The sequence below is a fragment of the Mus pahari genome, chromosome 2 (assembly GCF_900095145.1).
Source record: "Mus pahari chromosome 2, PAHARI_EIJ_v1.1, whole genome shotgun sequence".
Classification (NCBI taxonomy): Eukaryota; Metazoa; Chordata; class Mammalia; order Rodentia; family Muridae; genus Mus; species Mus pahari.
In genome coordinates, this window is record NC_034591.1 from 7,288,335 (window position 1) to 7,306,228 (window position 17,894).

Genomic DNA, 17,894 nt, shown 5'->3' on the forward strand with positions numbered 1-17,894 from the left:
ACAAAAGATTAGAATGTCTCAGCACCTCACAAAACTTCTCCAATATTGACTACATACCCAGACACAAGAAGATTCTCAATAGATGCTAAAAAACTGAAATAACTTCTTACATCCTATCTGATCATGCCTGATTAAAGCTGGATATCATCAAGAACAAAAATGACAGAAAGTTTACAAATGTGTGGAAAGTGAACAACTCTCAACTGAGTGAAAATTGGGTCAAGACAGAAATAAAGAAAATAAAGATATTCTAGCATTTTATGGAAATGAAATCATAGCTTAAAGGATGCAATGAAAACAGTGATAAGAGCAAAGTACATAGCACTAAGTATCTACATAAAAGAAAGTAAAGTGATTTTATACTAGCAGCTAAATAGCACCCTTAAAAGTTCTATTACACAAAGAAGGAAGTGTACCCAGGAGGACAAGAAATTGCCAAATTGAGGGCTGAAATCAATAAAATAGAAAAAGAAAACAATACAAGAATCAATACAACAAAGAGTTGTTTCTGTAAGAAAATCAACAAGATAGACAAGAACTTATCAAACTAACTAAAAGATTCAAAGAGAATATTCAAATTAATAAAATGCAAAATGAAAAGGGAACTAACAACAGACCAAAAGGAAATCCAGAGACTCTTAAGGATACACTTTAAAAATCTTTCCTTCACTGAACTGGTATTTCTAAAAGAAATGAATAATGTTCTCAATAGGTGCCATCTACAGATTCAATGCAATCCACACCAATATTCCAACAGGATTCTTAACACACATTGAAAGGATGATCCTAAACTTCCTATGAGAAAAAACAAAACCAAAAACCCAAGAAAACCCCCCAAAATTCTGGATATCTTGCTGAAATAACCACAAAAAGTAAAAGAACTGATGTGGGTATAAACATCACTCATTTCACTTTGTATTGCTGAGATATGCTAATGAAAACTGCATAATGATAGCATAAAATTGGATACATTGATCAGTGGAATACAAATGAAAGAGACATAAATCCACACAGCTATAGGATACCTGATTTTTTTTTTTTTTTTTTTTTTTTTTTTTGATAAAGAAGCCAGAAGTACACACAGCATCTTCAAAAACGGTACTGGCCTAACTGGCTATCTGCATACAGAGGAATATAAATAGATCCATATTTATCATCCAAGACAAAACTCAAGTCTAAGTAGAACAAAGACTGCAACATAAACCAGATACACTGAACCTCATAGAAGAGAAAGTGGTAAATAGCATTGAACACACTGGCATAAAAACAAAACAAAGCAAAGCAAAACAAAACAAAACAAAACAAAACAATCTTTCTGAACATACCACCTAAAGTGCAAGCACTAAGATCAACAATTAGAAAATGAAATGGGGGGGGGGGCGTCTGTCTGTGCCTGGAGCTGATCCTGTGCCACAGCCCTCCCTACCCAAATAATGCCAAGAGAGAGCTGGTCTCCCAAGAGTGCTGACACACCTGTGAGCACAGGTAGGACCACTACTTCTGCTCAGGGAGACCTGCCCAGAGCCCTAGGGACAACCTGGGATAGGACCTTCCAGGTTGTCTCTACACCCAAGACTGACCCTGTGCCACAGCTCTGCATACACAAGTACTGCCAGGAGAGAGCTGGTCTCCCAGGAGTGCTGAAACTCCTGGGACCTGGTAAGACCACCATTTCTGACCAAATTCCTGGCCCAAGAGGGACTTTGACAGAGACATTAGGACAAGAACCTAGGAACCAAGGAACGGCCAGGGACAGGATTCTTCTGGTTTCCATCTGCACCCTGGACTGAGCCTGTGCCACAGTTATCCATACACAAATTTCTCCCTCCAAGAGAGAGCTAATCTCCCAGGAGTGCTGACACACAGGCTTGCAGGAGGGACAAGCCACAGTCATAGACAGAAAGACCAGTAACACCGGAGATAGTCATATGACAAAAGGTAAGATCAAGAATATAAGCAACAGAAACCAAGGCTATTTGGTACCATCAAAACCCAGTTCTTCCACCACACACCCCAACACACCGGAAAAGCAAGACTCTGATTTAAAATCACATCTCATGATGATGATAAAGGACTTTAAGAAGGACATAAAATAATCCCTTAAAGAAATACAGAAGAACACAGGTAAACAGCTAGAAGCCCTTAAGGAGGAAACATAAAAATCTCTTAAAGAATTACAGGAAAACATAACCAAACAAGTGAAGGAATTGAACAAAACTATCAAGGATCTAAAAATGGAAATAGAAACAATAAAGTAACCACAAAGGGTGACAACCCTGGAGACAGAAAACCTAGGAAAGAGATCAGGAGTCATAGATACAAGCATCACCAACAGAATACAAGACATAGAAGAGAGAATATAAGGTACAGAAGATACCAAAGAAAACATTGACAAAACAGTGAAAGAAAATGCAAAACGCAAACCGATCCTAACTCAAAACATCCAGGAAATCCAGGACACAATGGGAAGACCAAATCTAAGGATAATAGGTATAGAAGAGAGCAAAGATTCCCAACTTAAAGGGCCAGAAATATCTTCAACAAAATAATAGGAGAAAACTTAAATAACCTAAAGAAAGAGGTGCCCAAAAGTATACAAGAAGCCTACAGAACTCCAGTCTGAATGCACCAGAAAAAAATTTCCTCCTGTCACATAACAGTCAAAACACCAAATGCACATACAACAAAAGAATATTAAAAGCAGTAAGGGGATAATGACAAATAACATATAAAGGAAGACTTATCTGAATGACACCAGACTTCTCACTAGAGAGTATGGAAGCTAGAAAATCTTGGGCAGATGTCATAGAGACCCTAAGAAAACACAATGCCAGCCCAGGGTACTATAACCAACAAAACACTCAGTTACTATAGAAGGAAAAACCAAGATATTATATGACAAAATCAAATTTACATAATATCTTTCTACAAGACTAGACCTATAATGCATAATAGATGGAAAACTCCAACACAAGGAGGGAAAAAATTCCCTAGAAAAAAGCAAGAAAGTAATCGTTCAATATACCCAAAAGAAGATAGCCACACAAATGTAATTCCACCTCTAACAACAAAACTAACAGGAAGCAACAATCACTATTTCTTAATATCTCTTAACATCAATGGAATCAATTCCTCAATAAAAAGACATAGACTTACAGACTGGATTCATGAACAGGACCCAGAATTTTGCTGCATATAGGAAACTCATCTCAGTGACAAAGACAGACATTACCTCAGAGTAAAAGGCTGGAAAACAATTTTCCAAGTAAATGGTCCCAAAAAACAAGATGGAGTAGCGATTCTAATATAGAATAAAATTTACTTTCAACCAAAAGTTATCAAAAAAGATAAGGAAGGACACTTCATACTCATCAAAGNNAAAATCTACCAAGATGAACTCTCAATTTTGAACATCTATGCTCCAAATACAAGGGCATCCACATTCATAATGGAAATTTTACTAAACCTCAAAGCGCACATAACACCCCACACAATAATAGTGTGAAACTTCAGCACTCCACCCTCAGCAATGGACAGATCATGGAAACAGAAACTAAATAAAGACACAATGAAACTAACAGAAGTTATGGACCAAATGGGTTTAACAGATATATGTAAAACATTTCATCTTAAAGCAAAAGAATATACCTTCTTTTAAGCACCTCATGGTACCGTCTCCTAAACTGACCATATAAACGATCACAAAACAGGGCTCAACAGATACAACAATATTGAAATTATCCCATGCATCCTATCAGATCACCATAGACTTGGTCTTGAAGAATGACAAAAATAACAGAAAGCCCACATACACATGGAAGCTGAACAACACCCTACTCAATGATAACTTGGTCAAGGAAGAAATAAAGAAAGAAATGAAAGACTTTTTAGAATTTAATGAAAATTAAGGCACAATATACCTAAACTTATGGGACACAATGAAAGCAGTGCTAAAAGGAAAACTCATAGTTCTGAGTGCCTCCAAAAGAAACTGAAGTGAACATACACTAGCAGCTTGACAGCACACCTAAAAGCTCTAGAACAAAAGGAAGCAAATTCACCCAAGAAGTGTAGATGACAGGAAATAATCAAACTCAGGGTGAAATCAATCAAGTAGAAACAAAAAGAACTATATAAAGAATCAACCAAACCATGAGCTGGTTCTTTGAAAAAAAATCAAGAAGATAGATAAACCCTTAGCCCCACTAACCAGAGGGCACAGAGGCAGTATCCAAATTAGCAAAATCAGAAATGAAAAGGGATATATAACAACAGAAACTGAAGAAATTAACAACAGCAACAACAACAAAAAACTCACCAGAATATACTACAAAAGCCTATACTCAAGAAAACTAGATAATTTCAATGAAATGGACAATTTTCTAGAAAGATACCAGATACCAAAGTTAAATCAGGATCAGATAAACCATCTAAACAGTCCAATAACCCCTCAAGAAATAGAAGTCATCATTAAAATTCTGCCAACAACAAAAAAAGACCAGGAACATATGGGATTAGCATAGACTTATATCAGACCTTCAAAGGAGATCTAATACCAATACTCTTCAAACTATTCCACAAAACAGAATGAGAAGGAACACTACCCAATTCATTCTATGAAGCCACAGTTATGCTGGTACCAAATCCACACAGAGGCCCAACAAAGAAAGAGAACTTCAGACCAATTTCCCTTATGAATATTAATGCAAAAATACTCAATCCAAATCCAAGAACACATCAATATGTTCATTCACCAAGATCAAGTAGACTTCCTCCCAGGGATGCAGAGATGGATCAATATATGGAAACCCATCAATGTAATCAACTACATAAACATACTCAAATTGTAAAAGCCACATGAACATTTCATTAGATGCTGAAAAACATTTGACAAAATTCAGTATCCCTTCATGTTGAAAGTCTTGGAATTATCAGGAATTCAAGACCCATACCTAAGCATAATAAAAGCAATATGCTGCAAACCAGTAGCCAACATCAAACCAAGTGGAGAGAAATGTAAAGCAATCCCACTAAAATTAGGAACTAGACAAGGCTACCCACTCTCTTCCTATCTATTCAATATAGTTCTTGAAGTCCTAGCTAGAGCAATTAGAAAACAAAAGGAGGTCAAAGGGATACAAATTGGAAAGGAAGAAGTCAAAATATCACTATTTGGAGATGATTTGATATTATACTTAAGTGACACCAAAAATTCTTCCAGAGAACTCCCACAGCTGATAAATGACTTCAGCAAAATGGCTGGATATAAAATTAACTCAAACAAATCAGTAACCTTCATCTACTTTAAAAGACAATGTTCTATAGTAACATCACATTTTTAGCATTTCATAAATAATCTTAATACAAAATATTATATTGAATAATCTTTTAGCTTTTGAAAAATAATTATTACAATAATTACAATTATTATATAATTATATCATTACCTTACCAAAAAATCTCTCATGTACCCTTCCTTGCTACCTCCATTCAAATTTCAGATTTCTTTTTTCATTCACTGATGTTACCTGCATATGTGTATAATTGTATACATACTTAGTCTGTATAATATATATATATATATACATCCATAAATATATAAATACACACACACACAATCACACACACAAACACACACACACACACACACACACACATTTTAGAGCTCACCATTTTGTTTTGGATAAAGAACTGACATTTTTTTTTCTCCTATCTCAGCAACCCTAAGCTGTCTGTAGTTCTTTCTGTATGGTTAAGGTCTCATTGTCTTGCCCCAGTCCATTTTGGAATATCCATTGTTGTCCTTGTCAGCTCATATTTAAGCACCAATCATTTTAAAGTTTTATTTAGCTTTTATAATTTTTCCACAGGATTATTGTTTTTGTAAGATAAAGGGAAATATAGTCAACAGCAAAAGATATATTTATATTGGCATTGTGAATAGAAGTAAAACCTTATTTTTGCCCAATGTTTTAACATTTAAAAGTTTTGGCTTCACTATTGAAATGATATATGTTGGCATACATGACACTTATAGGGTTTTTATTGTTGGCAATCTAATTCCTTTCTCAGAAACCTCTTGTTAATAGGTGTGATTCTTTGACATATTGAGTTTGGCCTCACTCTTCAGTGGTTTCAGTTTTATTTATACAGTAATAAAACTAACAGCATGTGTTGAATTCAAAGATATGTTTCCATAGCACATCTGATAAACACAAACCTGTCTGATTCAAAGAAATGTCAATCTGTAAGAGCATTTTAGCAGTCCCACCCCAGTCCTCAGGGACTTTCTTATCAAGAATATGTGACTCCACGCCAGCCTAATTAGCTGATGGAGAAAACATAAGAATTAGCAGGAAAACATTCCTTTACAATCACAAGTAGTTCCTCAGAGAGATGACACAGGAAGACTGGATGATGGTCAAATTCTGTTCGGGCTGGGTCAGATGCAGAAGAGAAGACACAAAGCAAAAATAATCAAAACATAAAGTTGCTATGTAGTAGGTAGAGTCCAGGAAACCCATAAGTTCTTCATTCTCCAGGGACATTTTCATTATGACATGTTGCTCTTTCGAAATGAAGCTTGACCATGGACATCGTCCTATGTTTTAATTTTGGTCAAAGTTGTATGGAAGTTTTTTGTTCACCTTGTAAATGTTTCTACAAATGATTACATTCAACTTGCTTTGTGTTTAACTTAGCACACACACACAAACACACACACACAAATACACACAAAAAAACCCCACATACACATACACATACACATACAACGTGTTGGTTTTAACATGTCTATAGCAGAAATGGACACTGTCTTTCCTCTTTCTAAGATTCAAATGGGAAGTAAATTGAAGGGAGCTTTTGCAAACAGGGTATGTGGTACATGACTTATCTGGAGTCATGAAGAGATGGTCTATCTTTCATGAGTTTTATAGTCTCTTCCCATCTGTTGTGGATTTTGTCTACAATTTCTATTAGAAATTCCAAATTTTCTAAAGCCAAGATATTCAAAGGAAAAATGCCAGGAGACTAAATAAAAGAATTCTTTCAACCTTAAAGCAGTGATGGATTGGCAACATTGGAGAAGAGCTGGGAGTTAAATCTTGAATTGAAAGAGTACATAAAATATTAGAACTTTCCTACAAAGTAGAAAATGACTGAGGGGAATTTTTACAAGCTGGTTATTTATAATTCCTTTCTATTTCCTCCAAAAAGCTGTTCCTACTTCATACATGCCATGTTCACTCATCTTCATGTTTTTATGTCACCTATTTACCTTCATTCTTCTGTTGAGCTTGAGAGGCAGTGCTATTTTTTCTATCTCCTATTTAAGATCTCTCCTTGTGAAAAGAACTCTCATATCTTTTAATTTGCTTTTCCTCACTTTAAAATACATGAATTGGAACTTAGGGAGCTAGAGAGAGATCTAGATACTTTTCTGATTGAGCTGCATGATTCAGGAGATTGCATGCCCCTATTGCACCCAATTTTCAGCTGCCTTACTTGAAGAGTACTTCTTTACATAGACTCTTTTTCATTCTTCATGTACAGTATTCTCCTCTGGCCCTTGGTAAAATTATGCAGTGCCAGGGAAAAGAGAGCACAGATGAATCAGCAGTACAGGTGCCAGCAGATGAACACAATAGGAATTTGGGGTTGAGAAGCTGAGATAATCACACTAACATCACAATAGTCTTGATCAAGTAGAGAATGTGTTCAGGAAAATGGTGTCTAAACCTTAAAGCTTCCAGAAAACACAATTAAATGATAGCATTGGAAACAGCTCCTTACCCTGATTACAATATTAATAGTTTTGCCTTTGCGTGAACAAATCAGCAGTAGATAAACTACCTTAAATCTCAATGATATGACATAGTTGCCCAGATATGCCAGAATAAGGAGACTGGCAATTTTTCTCCTCAAATTTGCAGGGCATAAAGGATTAAAAACAACCATTTCCATTTTCTAGGGATTGAACACTGTGAAGTGTTTTTGCCTGAAAATCTTCTAAGTTGAGGTAAGAATGTCAGGAAACCTTTGAGGCTCATTGTTTCTTGTGTCACAACTTTTACAGTCACTGAACTGTGCATCAGGGTGGTCACAGACTAAGGAAAGGGGCTGTGAGAACCAGGAGCTTTGTCTTTGAGGTAAATAGGCACCAACTCATATTGGAACATTGAGCTTTTACAATACTTGATAGTACTATTGGAAGACTTGATAATATATTGGTTATGAGTGAGCAGTCAAATTCTTACTAGAGTGCGCACATACAAAGAAGAGGCCTAACAACTCAAGCAAGTTAAATGCTCTTGGTCCAGAGAGAACTAAAATATAGAATCTGAACTTGAACATACTCATTTATTCACGCAGAGTCTAGTCAGTGGCATAAAGAAGTCTTATTGTCTCCAGATGCTTGAACACAGTGTTTTTCTAATAATCAGCCAACAACTAAACTTTGCAAACAGAGGAAAATATTTTGGAGATCCAGATTCTAAAACAACAACAAAAAAAATTAACTCAATAGAGGCATCTGTGATTTTACACCACACCAGAAATAGATTTAGCCAAAATGAATATCTGAAGTAATAAGTCACCACATTAAAAAACAAAACAATAATAATCGCCACCTTAAGATCAATTAAAAATTTGTTGGTTAAAATGTTGGTTTTTCAGGAAAAACCATGAGTCATGTAATGAGTTAAGAATGTGTTGTGTTTGTTCTCATTAGAAAGAGAGACAGAGAGGTGGGTGTGAGGAAGAAAGTCAGAATGCCAGGGGGTTGGCAGGAAACCTTGGGAGGTGAAATGCTTGCCTCAAACTCTGATAATCTGACTTTAATTCTTGAAACCTAGAGAAAGACTAAAAGAAAGAACAAAGTTGTTCCCTGACAAAGGATACTGATATAGCTCTTTCTTGTGAGGCTATGCCAATGCCTGGCAAATATAGAAGTGGATGCCCACAGTCATCTATAGATAGAACACAGAGACCCCAGTGGATGAGCTAGAGAAATCACCCAAGGAACTGAAGAGGTCTGCAACCCTATAGGTGGAACAACAATATAAACTAATCAGTAGCCCCTAGAGCTCGTGTCTCTAGCTGCATATATATAGCAGAAGATGGTCTAGTCTGCCATCGTTGGGAAGAGAGGCTCCTTGGTCTTGCAAACTTTATATGCCCCATACAGGGGAATGCCAGGGTCAAGAAGTGGGAGTGAGTGGTCAGGGGAGCTGGGTGTGGGGAGGGTATAGGGGACATTCAGGATAGCATTTGAAATGTAAAGGAAGAAAATATCTAATAAAATAGTTTAAAAAAAAAAGTTGTCCCCTGACACTGCCCTTGATCTTGCACTTGGCAGTCAAAAAGGTCAACATGAGTACATTAGGAAAGCGATATATAAAGAATTAAAGAAGTCCAGAACATTATAAATCAATAACAATTCTCACTAAATCCAGATTTTTTATAAGAATGAAAATGAAAGAATTAAGATGCCCTGGATATATTATGTATATTATATATAAAGAATATATATATATATATATTCTTTATGTACTTAACAGCAGATATTGCGTGAAGAAAACGAACAACCAGCCAAACACCACGTTGAAAGCCATGACTGTGATTTATCCTGATGTCCTCACCTGAAACCTAAGCAGTGAAAGGAAGCTGATGAAAAAATCAAAAGATCTCACAGATGGGTCAGGAATGGGAAAGCACTAAAATAACCAAAACAATGAGAAAAGCAACAAGGACTATAGACTTATACTGTCTCATTTCAGAACTAGAAGTAACATTTCTGCTTCAGAGGATACCTGTAAGATGTGATGACGTGCCTCTGATTGGGACAAAATGTGTGAGAAACATGAGGCCTTTTCACTGAATGTGAAAATAACAGTTTCATTTTCTTAAATCAAAGTAGTAACCTAAATAAAATGCATGCAATTAAACATATCAACTGTGCACACATGTGCACATGTGTGCATAAACACATACACACATGCATGCACACACAATCTTCCCATATATGCTTATTACAAATTGAATATTCTACATAATTACATTTATTTTTTATAATTATATTTAATGTATAATTAAAGTGAGAATCATACAAACATACAGAACTATATAACTTATAATAATTGTGAGAATGGTAGGAACCAGAGATATTAGGATTCCCCCCATTGCTTAGAGGACATAAACTTGTACAGCCACTTTAGAAACAGTTTAGAAGTATCTTTAGAAATTAAACCCAAAATACTGAATAAGCATAATTCCATAAGCTCTTTATCAAAATAAATCAAAACATGTTTGCACAGATGTGTTCTTGAATGCTTATAATAGCATTGTTCATAATATCCAAGCCATGGAAACAGTCCACATCTCCGTCAGCAGATGCATGGATAAGCCCAGCGTGCTGTGCTCAACAGTGCGATACTATTACAAAAGAAAAGAATGAATTTTAACAGGATTATCTTAGGAACGTAACAACCAGAAGAAGCTGAATTCAAAACAATATATACTGCATCATTCTACTTACATAAAATATAAAGGGAAGGAGAGTGCTGAGAGGCAAAAACACATTGACTATAGTCTTGGCTTCAGTATAGATGCAAGATGAACTGTAAAGGAGAGGGCAGAGCATGGAATACCTGTTTATTTGGGAAACAGGGTTCTAAAATGTGATGATTCTTGCAGAAATCTACAAATACCCTAAACTTCAGAGTTGTAAATATATGGCAAGTTATCTTTAATGCATGTTGCAATTCATCCCAGTTAAAAAGAGACTTTGTTTACATTGGCATATTTGATACTATATGTTTTTTTATATAAATCTTTGAAGTTCATCTTTAGAGAGCATTCAGTAGTTTATTTATCATTAAAAACTAGTTATGATTATGGACTAACTTCATAGAGTTTAAATCCCTGAGTATTCCAATACAGAAGTGACACTAATCTTAAAGATACCTTTTTCCCCAAACCTTTACATGTATTGTTTTATTTTAGGTATATGGTGTCCATGTATGCATGGGCTCTTATAGTCCTGGTCCCTCTTGGATTAGAAGAGGGCATCTGATACCTTGAAACTGAATGTATGTGTGGTTGTGAACTGTGAGTGGATACTGGGAACTGAATCCCAATAGTCTGAAAGAGCAACAAACGGTTTTAACAGCTAAGCCATCACTCCACCCCTTGTGAATTTTTAGTTGTGAAAGGAAAATTGTACAGATTTAACGCTAAAAAATGTAAAACTAAGGGAGTTCAAGGCCCGTGGACGGTGTGAGGCCGGTAGCGGGCCCCCGGAAAGCTGGGCTCCGGTCTTCCCGGTGGTGGGTTGCTTGGGAATGCAGCCCAAAGCGGGTGGTAAACTCCATCTAAGGCTCAAGGCCGAACACTGTGAAAAGAGCGCAGGGGGGAGTGCCTGCCCTGCCGGAGCTAGCCTGCCCAGCTGCTGGGACTAACGAGGCTGTAAAGATAAGGGAATGCCTGCTGCCGCCGCCGCCGAGGCTAGCGGGGAGGGAGCGAGATGGGGAGCAATTACCATTACCGGGGCTGGCACAGAGGGAGTGCAGCGAGCAAACTATCAGCCAAGGAGACATCTCACCCCCTCCCCGGCTCACTCAGGGTCACATGCTGACTAGAGGTTTCATGGGCCGTTTCAGGGACTCAGATAATCCCCCCTGGCCTCTGGAATTCCCCCGCTCAGGCTGGCACGTAAATCTCACTACTATGTCAAGGTTAGCTCACAAACCATCTGGCAAAAAGATATCTCCCCCAGTTCGATCAGGGTCACACACCACCCGCTCGACACGCTATATTGTAAATTTCAATACTATCTTCACATGAGTCACTTGTTTGTAGTCTTGGCAACCCTCACTTTCCCCGTTTTCCCCCCAACTCTAACCCTATAAGAACCCCTTACTTCTGAGAGACTGGGTCGACTCCTCTGTCTCCTGCGCGAGATATGAGTCCACCCAGAGTACTCTGACATTAAAGTACCTCGAGTGTTTACTACAAGTCGGCTTCTCTGTTTCCGAGGGACTCTTCCTCATTCCTGCGTCCTGCGGACCCGAGGGAGTTCCCTCACTCGGGGGCCCTACATTTTGGTGCATTGGCCGGGAATCAAGGGGGGTCCCTGGAAACTCGAAGACGCCTCTTGGAGGTACATCTGTGTTCTGTGTATCGGTGTTTGTGTGAGAGTGNGGTGTGTTGGTGTGCGGCCGCTGTGGTATTTTGGCAGCTGTTGCTAAGTCCGTGAGGGCTTAGTGACGTGCGGAGAAGACGGGGGACGCCCCGGGCTGCTAGCTGCATCTCTCCCGGGAGAGAGGGGACCCTGGAGGAAGAGGAGCCCAGGGTATACGATAGTCGATAGTCGGGGTGCCTCTGACTGTCGTCTGGAGGGGGTGGAGATCTCACCCCATCTAAGGTTGGCTGGTTGTATAAGTCCAGGTGCGCACGAGTGTGTCTAGACGTGTTAATAGCTCTTGTCTCTATCTGTGTGTAGTCTCTGTTTTTGTTCTCCGTCATGGGTCAGGCTGTTACAACCCCTTTGTCTTTGACTCGAGACCATTGGACGGACGTTAGGGCAAGAGGACAGAACCTATCAGTGGTAGTCAAAAAACAACCCTGGCTGACTTATTGTTCCACGGAATGGCCCACTTTTGGAGTGGGCTGGCCCTCTGAGGGAACCTTTGATTTACCAACCATCAGGGCCGTGAAGGCTATTGTTTTTCAGGAAGGAGCAGGATCCCACCCGGACCAGCAGCCGTACATCGTAGTATGGGAGGATTTAGCACGGTTCCCACCCCCGTGGGTCCGTCCATTCCTCCCACCCTTTCGCCCTGGTACTAGGATCCTGGTGGCCCGGGAAGACGAGAAGGAGAAGAAAACAGCACCGAAACCTGATGAGGAGTGCCAGCCCAGTCCATCACCTGCATGCCCTCCTAAGATCTACCCCGAGATTGAAGAACCCCCTGAATGGCCTGACTCCCCACTACCTCCTCCTTACCCACAAGTCCCCCAACCCCCAACCGCTCCCGTGCCCCTGCCCGCGGCCCCTCCTATGGCCCAGGCCCCTGGAATTGGGGGCGGAGGACCTTCAGCCAGAATGAGGAGTCAGCGCGGAGCCTCCCCGTCGGGACCAGCAGACTCGACCATTGCACTCCCCCTCAGAGCGGTCGGGGTTCCCCCGGCTGACCAAAATGACTTACAGCTATTACAGTATTGGCCTTTTTCCTCTTCCGATCTTTATAATTGGAAAACTAACCATCCCTCCTTTTCTGAGAACCCCACAGGGCTCACAAGCCTGATTGAGTCACTAATGTATTCCCACCAGCCGACGTGGGACGATTGCCAACAGCTTCTACAAACCCTTTTCACCACCGAGGAGAAAGAGAGGATTCTTCTTGAGGCTCGGAAAAATGTCCGAGATGGGGCTGGGCGACCGGTTCAGACCCAGGTCGAGATAGAAGAAGGATTCCCATTGACCCGACCCCATTGGGATTATAACACGGCACAAGGTAGGGAACGACTGTCCAATTATCGCCGGGCTCTGGTGGCAGGTCTCAGAGGTGCCGAGCGTCGGCCCACAAATTTGGCCAAGGTAAGAGAGGTAATGCAGGGGGCAACAGAACCCCCTTCAGTTTTTCTAGAAAGNCTTATGGAGGCCTATAGGAGATACACCCCGTTTGACCCGACATCTGAGGGGCAGCGGGCTTCAGTGATTATGGCTTTTATTGGGCAGTCAGCCCCAGACATTAGAAGGAGGTTGCAACGGATTGAGGGACTGCAGGACTATACCATAAGGGACATAGTGAGAGAGGCAGAGAAAGTGTATCATAAGAGAGAGACAGAGGAAGAGAAGTTAGAAAGAGAGAAAAGAGAAAGGAGAGAGGAAGAAGATGAAAGGGACAAGAGACAAGAGAAAGCTTTAACTAGGATTCTGGCCGCTGTAGGAGAAAGAAATAGAAGAGGCAGGACTAGGCAGCTAGGGAACCTGAGAGACGAAAAAAGGCAGGAGCCGAAGAAGCCCGGAGAATATCAATTACACCTGAGGAGAGACCAGTGTGCATGCTGCAAAGGTATTGGCCATTGGGCTCGTGAATGCCCCAAGAAAAAGCAGGAAGTGAAAGTACTGTGCCTAGATGGTGACGAAGACTAGTGGGGACGGGGCTCGGCCCCCCTCCCCGAGCCTAGGGTAACTTTAAACGTGGAGGGGACTCCTGTAAACTTCCTGATCGACACAGGTGCTGAGTTTTCCGTTCTGCGCACACCTTTGGGAAAATTAAAAAGGGGTGAAAGGACTGTGGTGATAGGGGCCACTGGGCAAAAATCGTATCCATGGACCACCTCCCGGACAGTAGATCTAGGACGAAATAATGTGACTCACTCATTCCTAGTTATTCCGGAATGTCCGATGCCCTTGTTAGGAAGAGACTTGCTAACCAAACTAAAAGCGCAAATAACTTTCGCCTCTTACCAACCGGAGGTATCCTGGGGAGTAGGAGAGTCTCAGGCCCTGGTGTTGTCTCTACAACTAGGAGAGGAATATCGACTCTACCAGGATAAACCGAGACCTCCTGAGGGAATCCAAGACTGGCTGGACCGATTCCCTCAAGCATGGGCCGAGACAGGGGGTATGGGAATGGCAAAGCAAGTTCCCCCGGTGGTAATCGAGCTCAAGTCTGGAGCCACTCCCATTGGGGTATGGCAGTACCCCATGAGCAGGGAAGCTCGGGAAGGCATACGCCCCCACATTACCAGACTTATCCAACAAGGGATTCTAGTCTCATGCAAGTCCCCGTGGAACACCCCCCTGCTCCCGGTAAAGAAGCCAGGGACTAATGACTATCGCCCGGTGCAGGACCTCAGGGAAGTTAATAAGCGAGTTCAAGATATCCATCCTATGGTGCCAAACCCCTACAATTTACTCAGCACCCTGCCACCTAATCGAATTTGGTACACTGTTTTGGATCTCAAGGATGCTTTCTTTTGCCTGAGATTACATAGCAACAGCCAACCCTTGTTCGCTTTCGAATGGCGTGACCCAGAAAGTGGGCAGGTTGGGCAGCTGACTTGGACGAGATTGCCTCAAGGATTCAAGAACTCACCCACACTGTTCGATGAGGCTTTGCACCGTGACCTGGCCCCTTTTCGGGCCAAAAATACACAGGTAACTCTTTTGCAATATGTAGATGACCTTCTATTAGCTGCAGAGACTCGCAAAGACTGTGAAATCAGTACTCAAAACCTTCTGATCGAGTTGGGTAAATTGGGGTACCGGGTCTCGGCCAAGAAGGCACAGTTATGTCAAAAAGAAGTGACCTACTTGGGATACACACTAAAGAATGGACAGAGGTGGCTCACAGAAGCTAGGAAGCAGACAGTAATGCAGATCCCAACCCCGACTACATCTCGCCAGGTAAGAGAATTTCTGGGCACTGCGGGGTTCTGCCGGCTTTGGATCCCGGGGTTTGCGACTATGGCGGCCCCGCTATATCCCTTAACTAAAGAAAAAGGGGAGTTCACCTGGACTAAAGATCATCAGCTGGCCTTCGAGGCTCTCAAGAAGGCACTGTTGCAGGCCCCAGCACTAGCCCTTCCGGATCTAAGTAAACCTTTTATCTTATACATTGATGAGAGAAATGGAGTAGCGAGAGGAGTCCTGACCCAGGCCTTGGGGCCTTGGAAAAGGCCGGTGGCCTACCTATCCAAGAAATTGGACCCTGTAGCTAGCGGATGGCCTTCCTGCTTACGAGCCATAGCAGCAACAGCTGTACTAGTCAAAGACGCTGACAAGCTGACTATGGGCCAGAACGTTGCTATAGTGGCCCCACACTCTCTTGAGAGCATCATCAGACAACCACCAGACCGCTGGATGACTAACGCTCGGATGACACACTATCAGAGCCTGCTGCTTACTGAACGAGTGAGCTTTGCTCCGCCAGCCATCCTTAATCCTGCTACTCTACTACCGGAGGCTGATGAAACCCCTGTGCACAAGTGTGAGGAANTGCTGGCAGAGGAAANGGGAGTTCGGCCAGACCTCACAGACCGNCCATGGCCAGGGGCAATGACTTGGTATACAGATGGAAGCAGCTTCGTGGTAGAAGGTAAGCGGAGGGCTGGGGCAGCGGTGATAAATGGAAAAGCTGTCATATGGGCCAGCAGTCTGCCAGAGGGCACATCAGCCCAAAAAGCAGAGCTCATCGCACTGATCCAGGCTCTAAAGCTAGCAAAAGGGAAGGCTGTCAATATTTACACCGACAGCCGGTATGCCTTCGCTACAGCGCATATCCATGGGGCAATATACCGGCAGCGTGGACTCTTAACATCTGCTGGAAGGGACATAAAAAACAAGGAAGAAATTCTTAGCCTACTAGAAGCTATTCACCTCCCTCATAAAGTGGCAATAATACATTGTCCAGGACACCAAAGAGGGGCTGGGCCCATAGTAAAAGGAAATCAAATGGCAGACCAGGAGGCAAAGAGGGCAGCTCAGGGACCTATGACTTTGTTGATAAGGACTAAATTGCAGCCGGTGATGGAAGAGCTAGGAAAAAGAACTCTCACAGAAGANGAGGGGCAAGAATATCTGGCTGATATACACCGCTTCACCCATCTGGGGGCTAAAAAGTTAATAGAATTGGTTAGAAGGTCACCTTACCATATTCCTGGACTAAGAAAGGCTGCAGAAAATCTAGTCAAAAACTGCCTCGCGTGTGCGTTTACTAATGTTGGGTCTAGTAAGCCATTAGAAGGAAGACGCCTAAGAGGAGATAGACCTGGAACCTATTGGGAAACAGACTTTACAGAGGTAAAACCGGCCCGGTATGGAAATAAATATCTCCTAGTCTTTATAGATACCTTTTCAGGATGGGTTGAAGCATTCCCCACAAAAAATGAAACTGCCAACGTGGTGGCCAAGAAGATACTCGAAGAAATCCTCCCCCGTTTTGGGGTACCCAAGGTACTCGGGTCAGACAATGGGCCTGCTTTTGTCTCTCAGGTAAGTCAGGGGGTGGCCAGACAACTGGGGATTAATTGGAAATTACATTGTGCGTACAGGCCCCAGAGTTCAGGTCAGGTAGAAAGAGTAAATAGAACAATAAAAGAGACCTTGACAAAATTGACCATAGAGACCGGTGGAAATGATTGGACAGCCCTTCTTCCTTATGCCTTATTCAGGGTTCGGAACACCCCTGGAATTTTTGGTCTAACTCCTTTTGAATTAATGTTTGGAACTCCTCCTCCCACTCATGTGTCTATATCAGATAAAACTAGCCCAGATGTATCTTTCTCTCCTTCTTCCAACCTCTTGATTCACCTCAAGGCATTAGAAACAGTAAGAAANGAGATATGGATGCAATTAAAAGAGACTTATATTGCTGGTGACACACAGGTGCCACACCAGTTTGAAGTGGGAGACGCTGTCCTGGTGAGGAGACATCGAGCAGGAAACCTAGAGCCAAGGTGGAAAGGACCATATCTGGTACTGCTGACGACGCCCACCGCGGTCAAAGTTGAAGGAATCCCCACCTGGATCCACGCATCTCACCTTAAGAGAGCACCCCCTGAAACNGATCAAGATGGATGGACGCTGGAAAAGACTACTAACCCTCTTAAACTGCACCTACGTCGCTGGCGCAGTCCTGAAGATAAGTGATAATCCGCATCAGCCCATGATTCTCACTTGGCAGGTGGTGTCTCAAAGTGGAGACGTGGCCTGGAGTGTCACCAAAGAAGCCACCCCCTCCACCTGGTGGCCTGCGCTTACCCCTGATGCCTGTGCNCTGGCTGCAGGGTTAGACTCGTGGGACATCCCTGATGCAGACTCGAGAACTTCCAAACGAACAAAACCCCTGAACTCGGACTATTCTGCCTGTAATGACCAGATCTCT

The 17,894-nt window shown here is 41.8% G+C and overlaps 1 protein-coding gene across 1 annotated transcript; it reads left to right on the top strand.

Annotated features, from left to right (window-relative positions):
* Positions 1–12,520: 12,520 nt before the first annotated feature.
* Positions 12,521–17,659, top strand: LOC110316124. The gene is given in 1 exon segment (XM_021190222.1): positions 12,521–17,659. A coding segment is annotated over 1 exon segment (5,139 nt).
* The last annotated feature ends 235 nt before the right edge of the window (positions 17,660–17,894 follow it).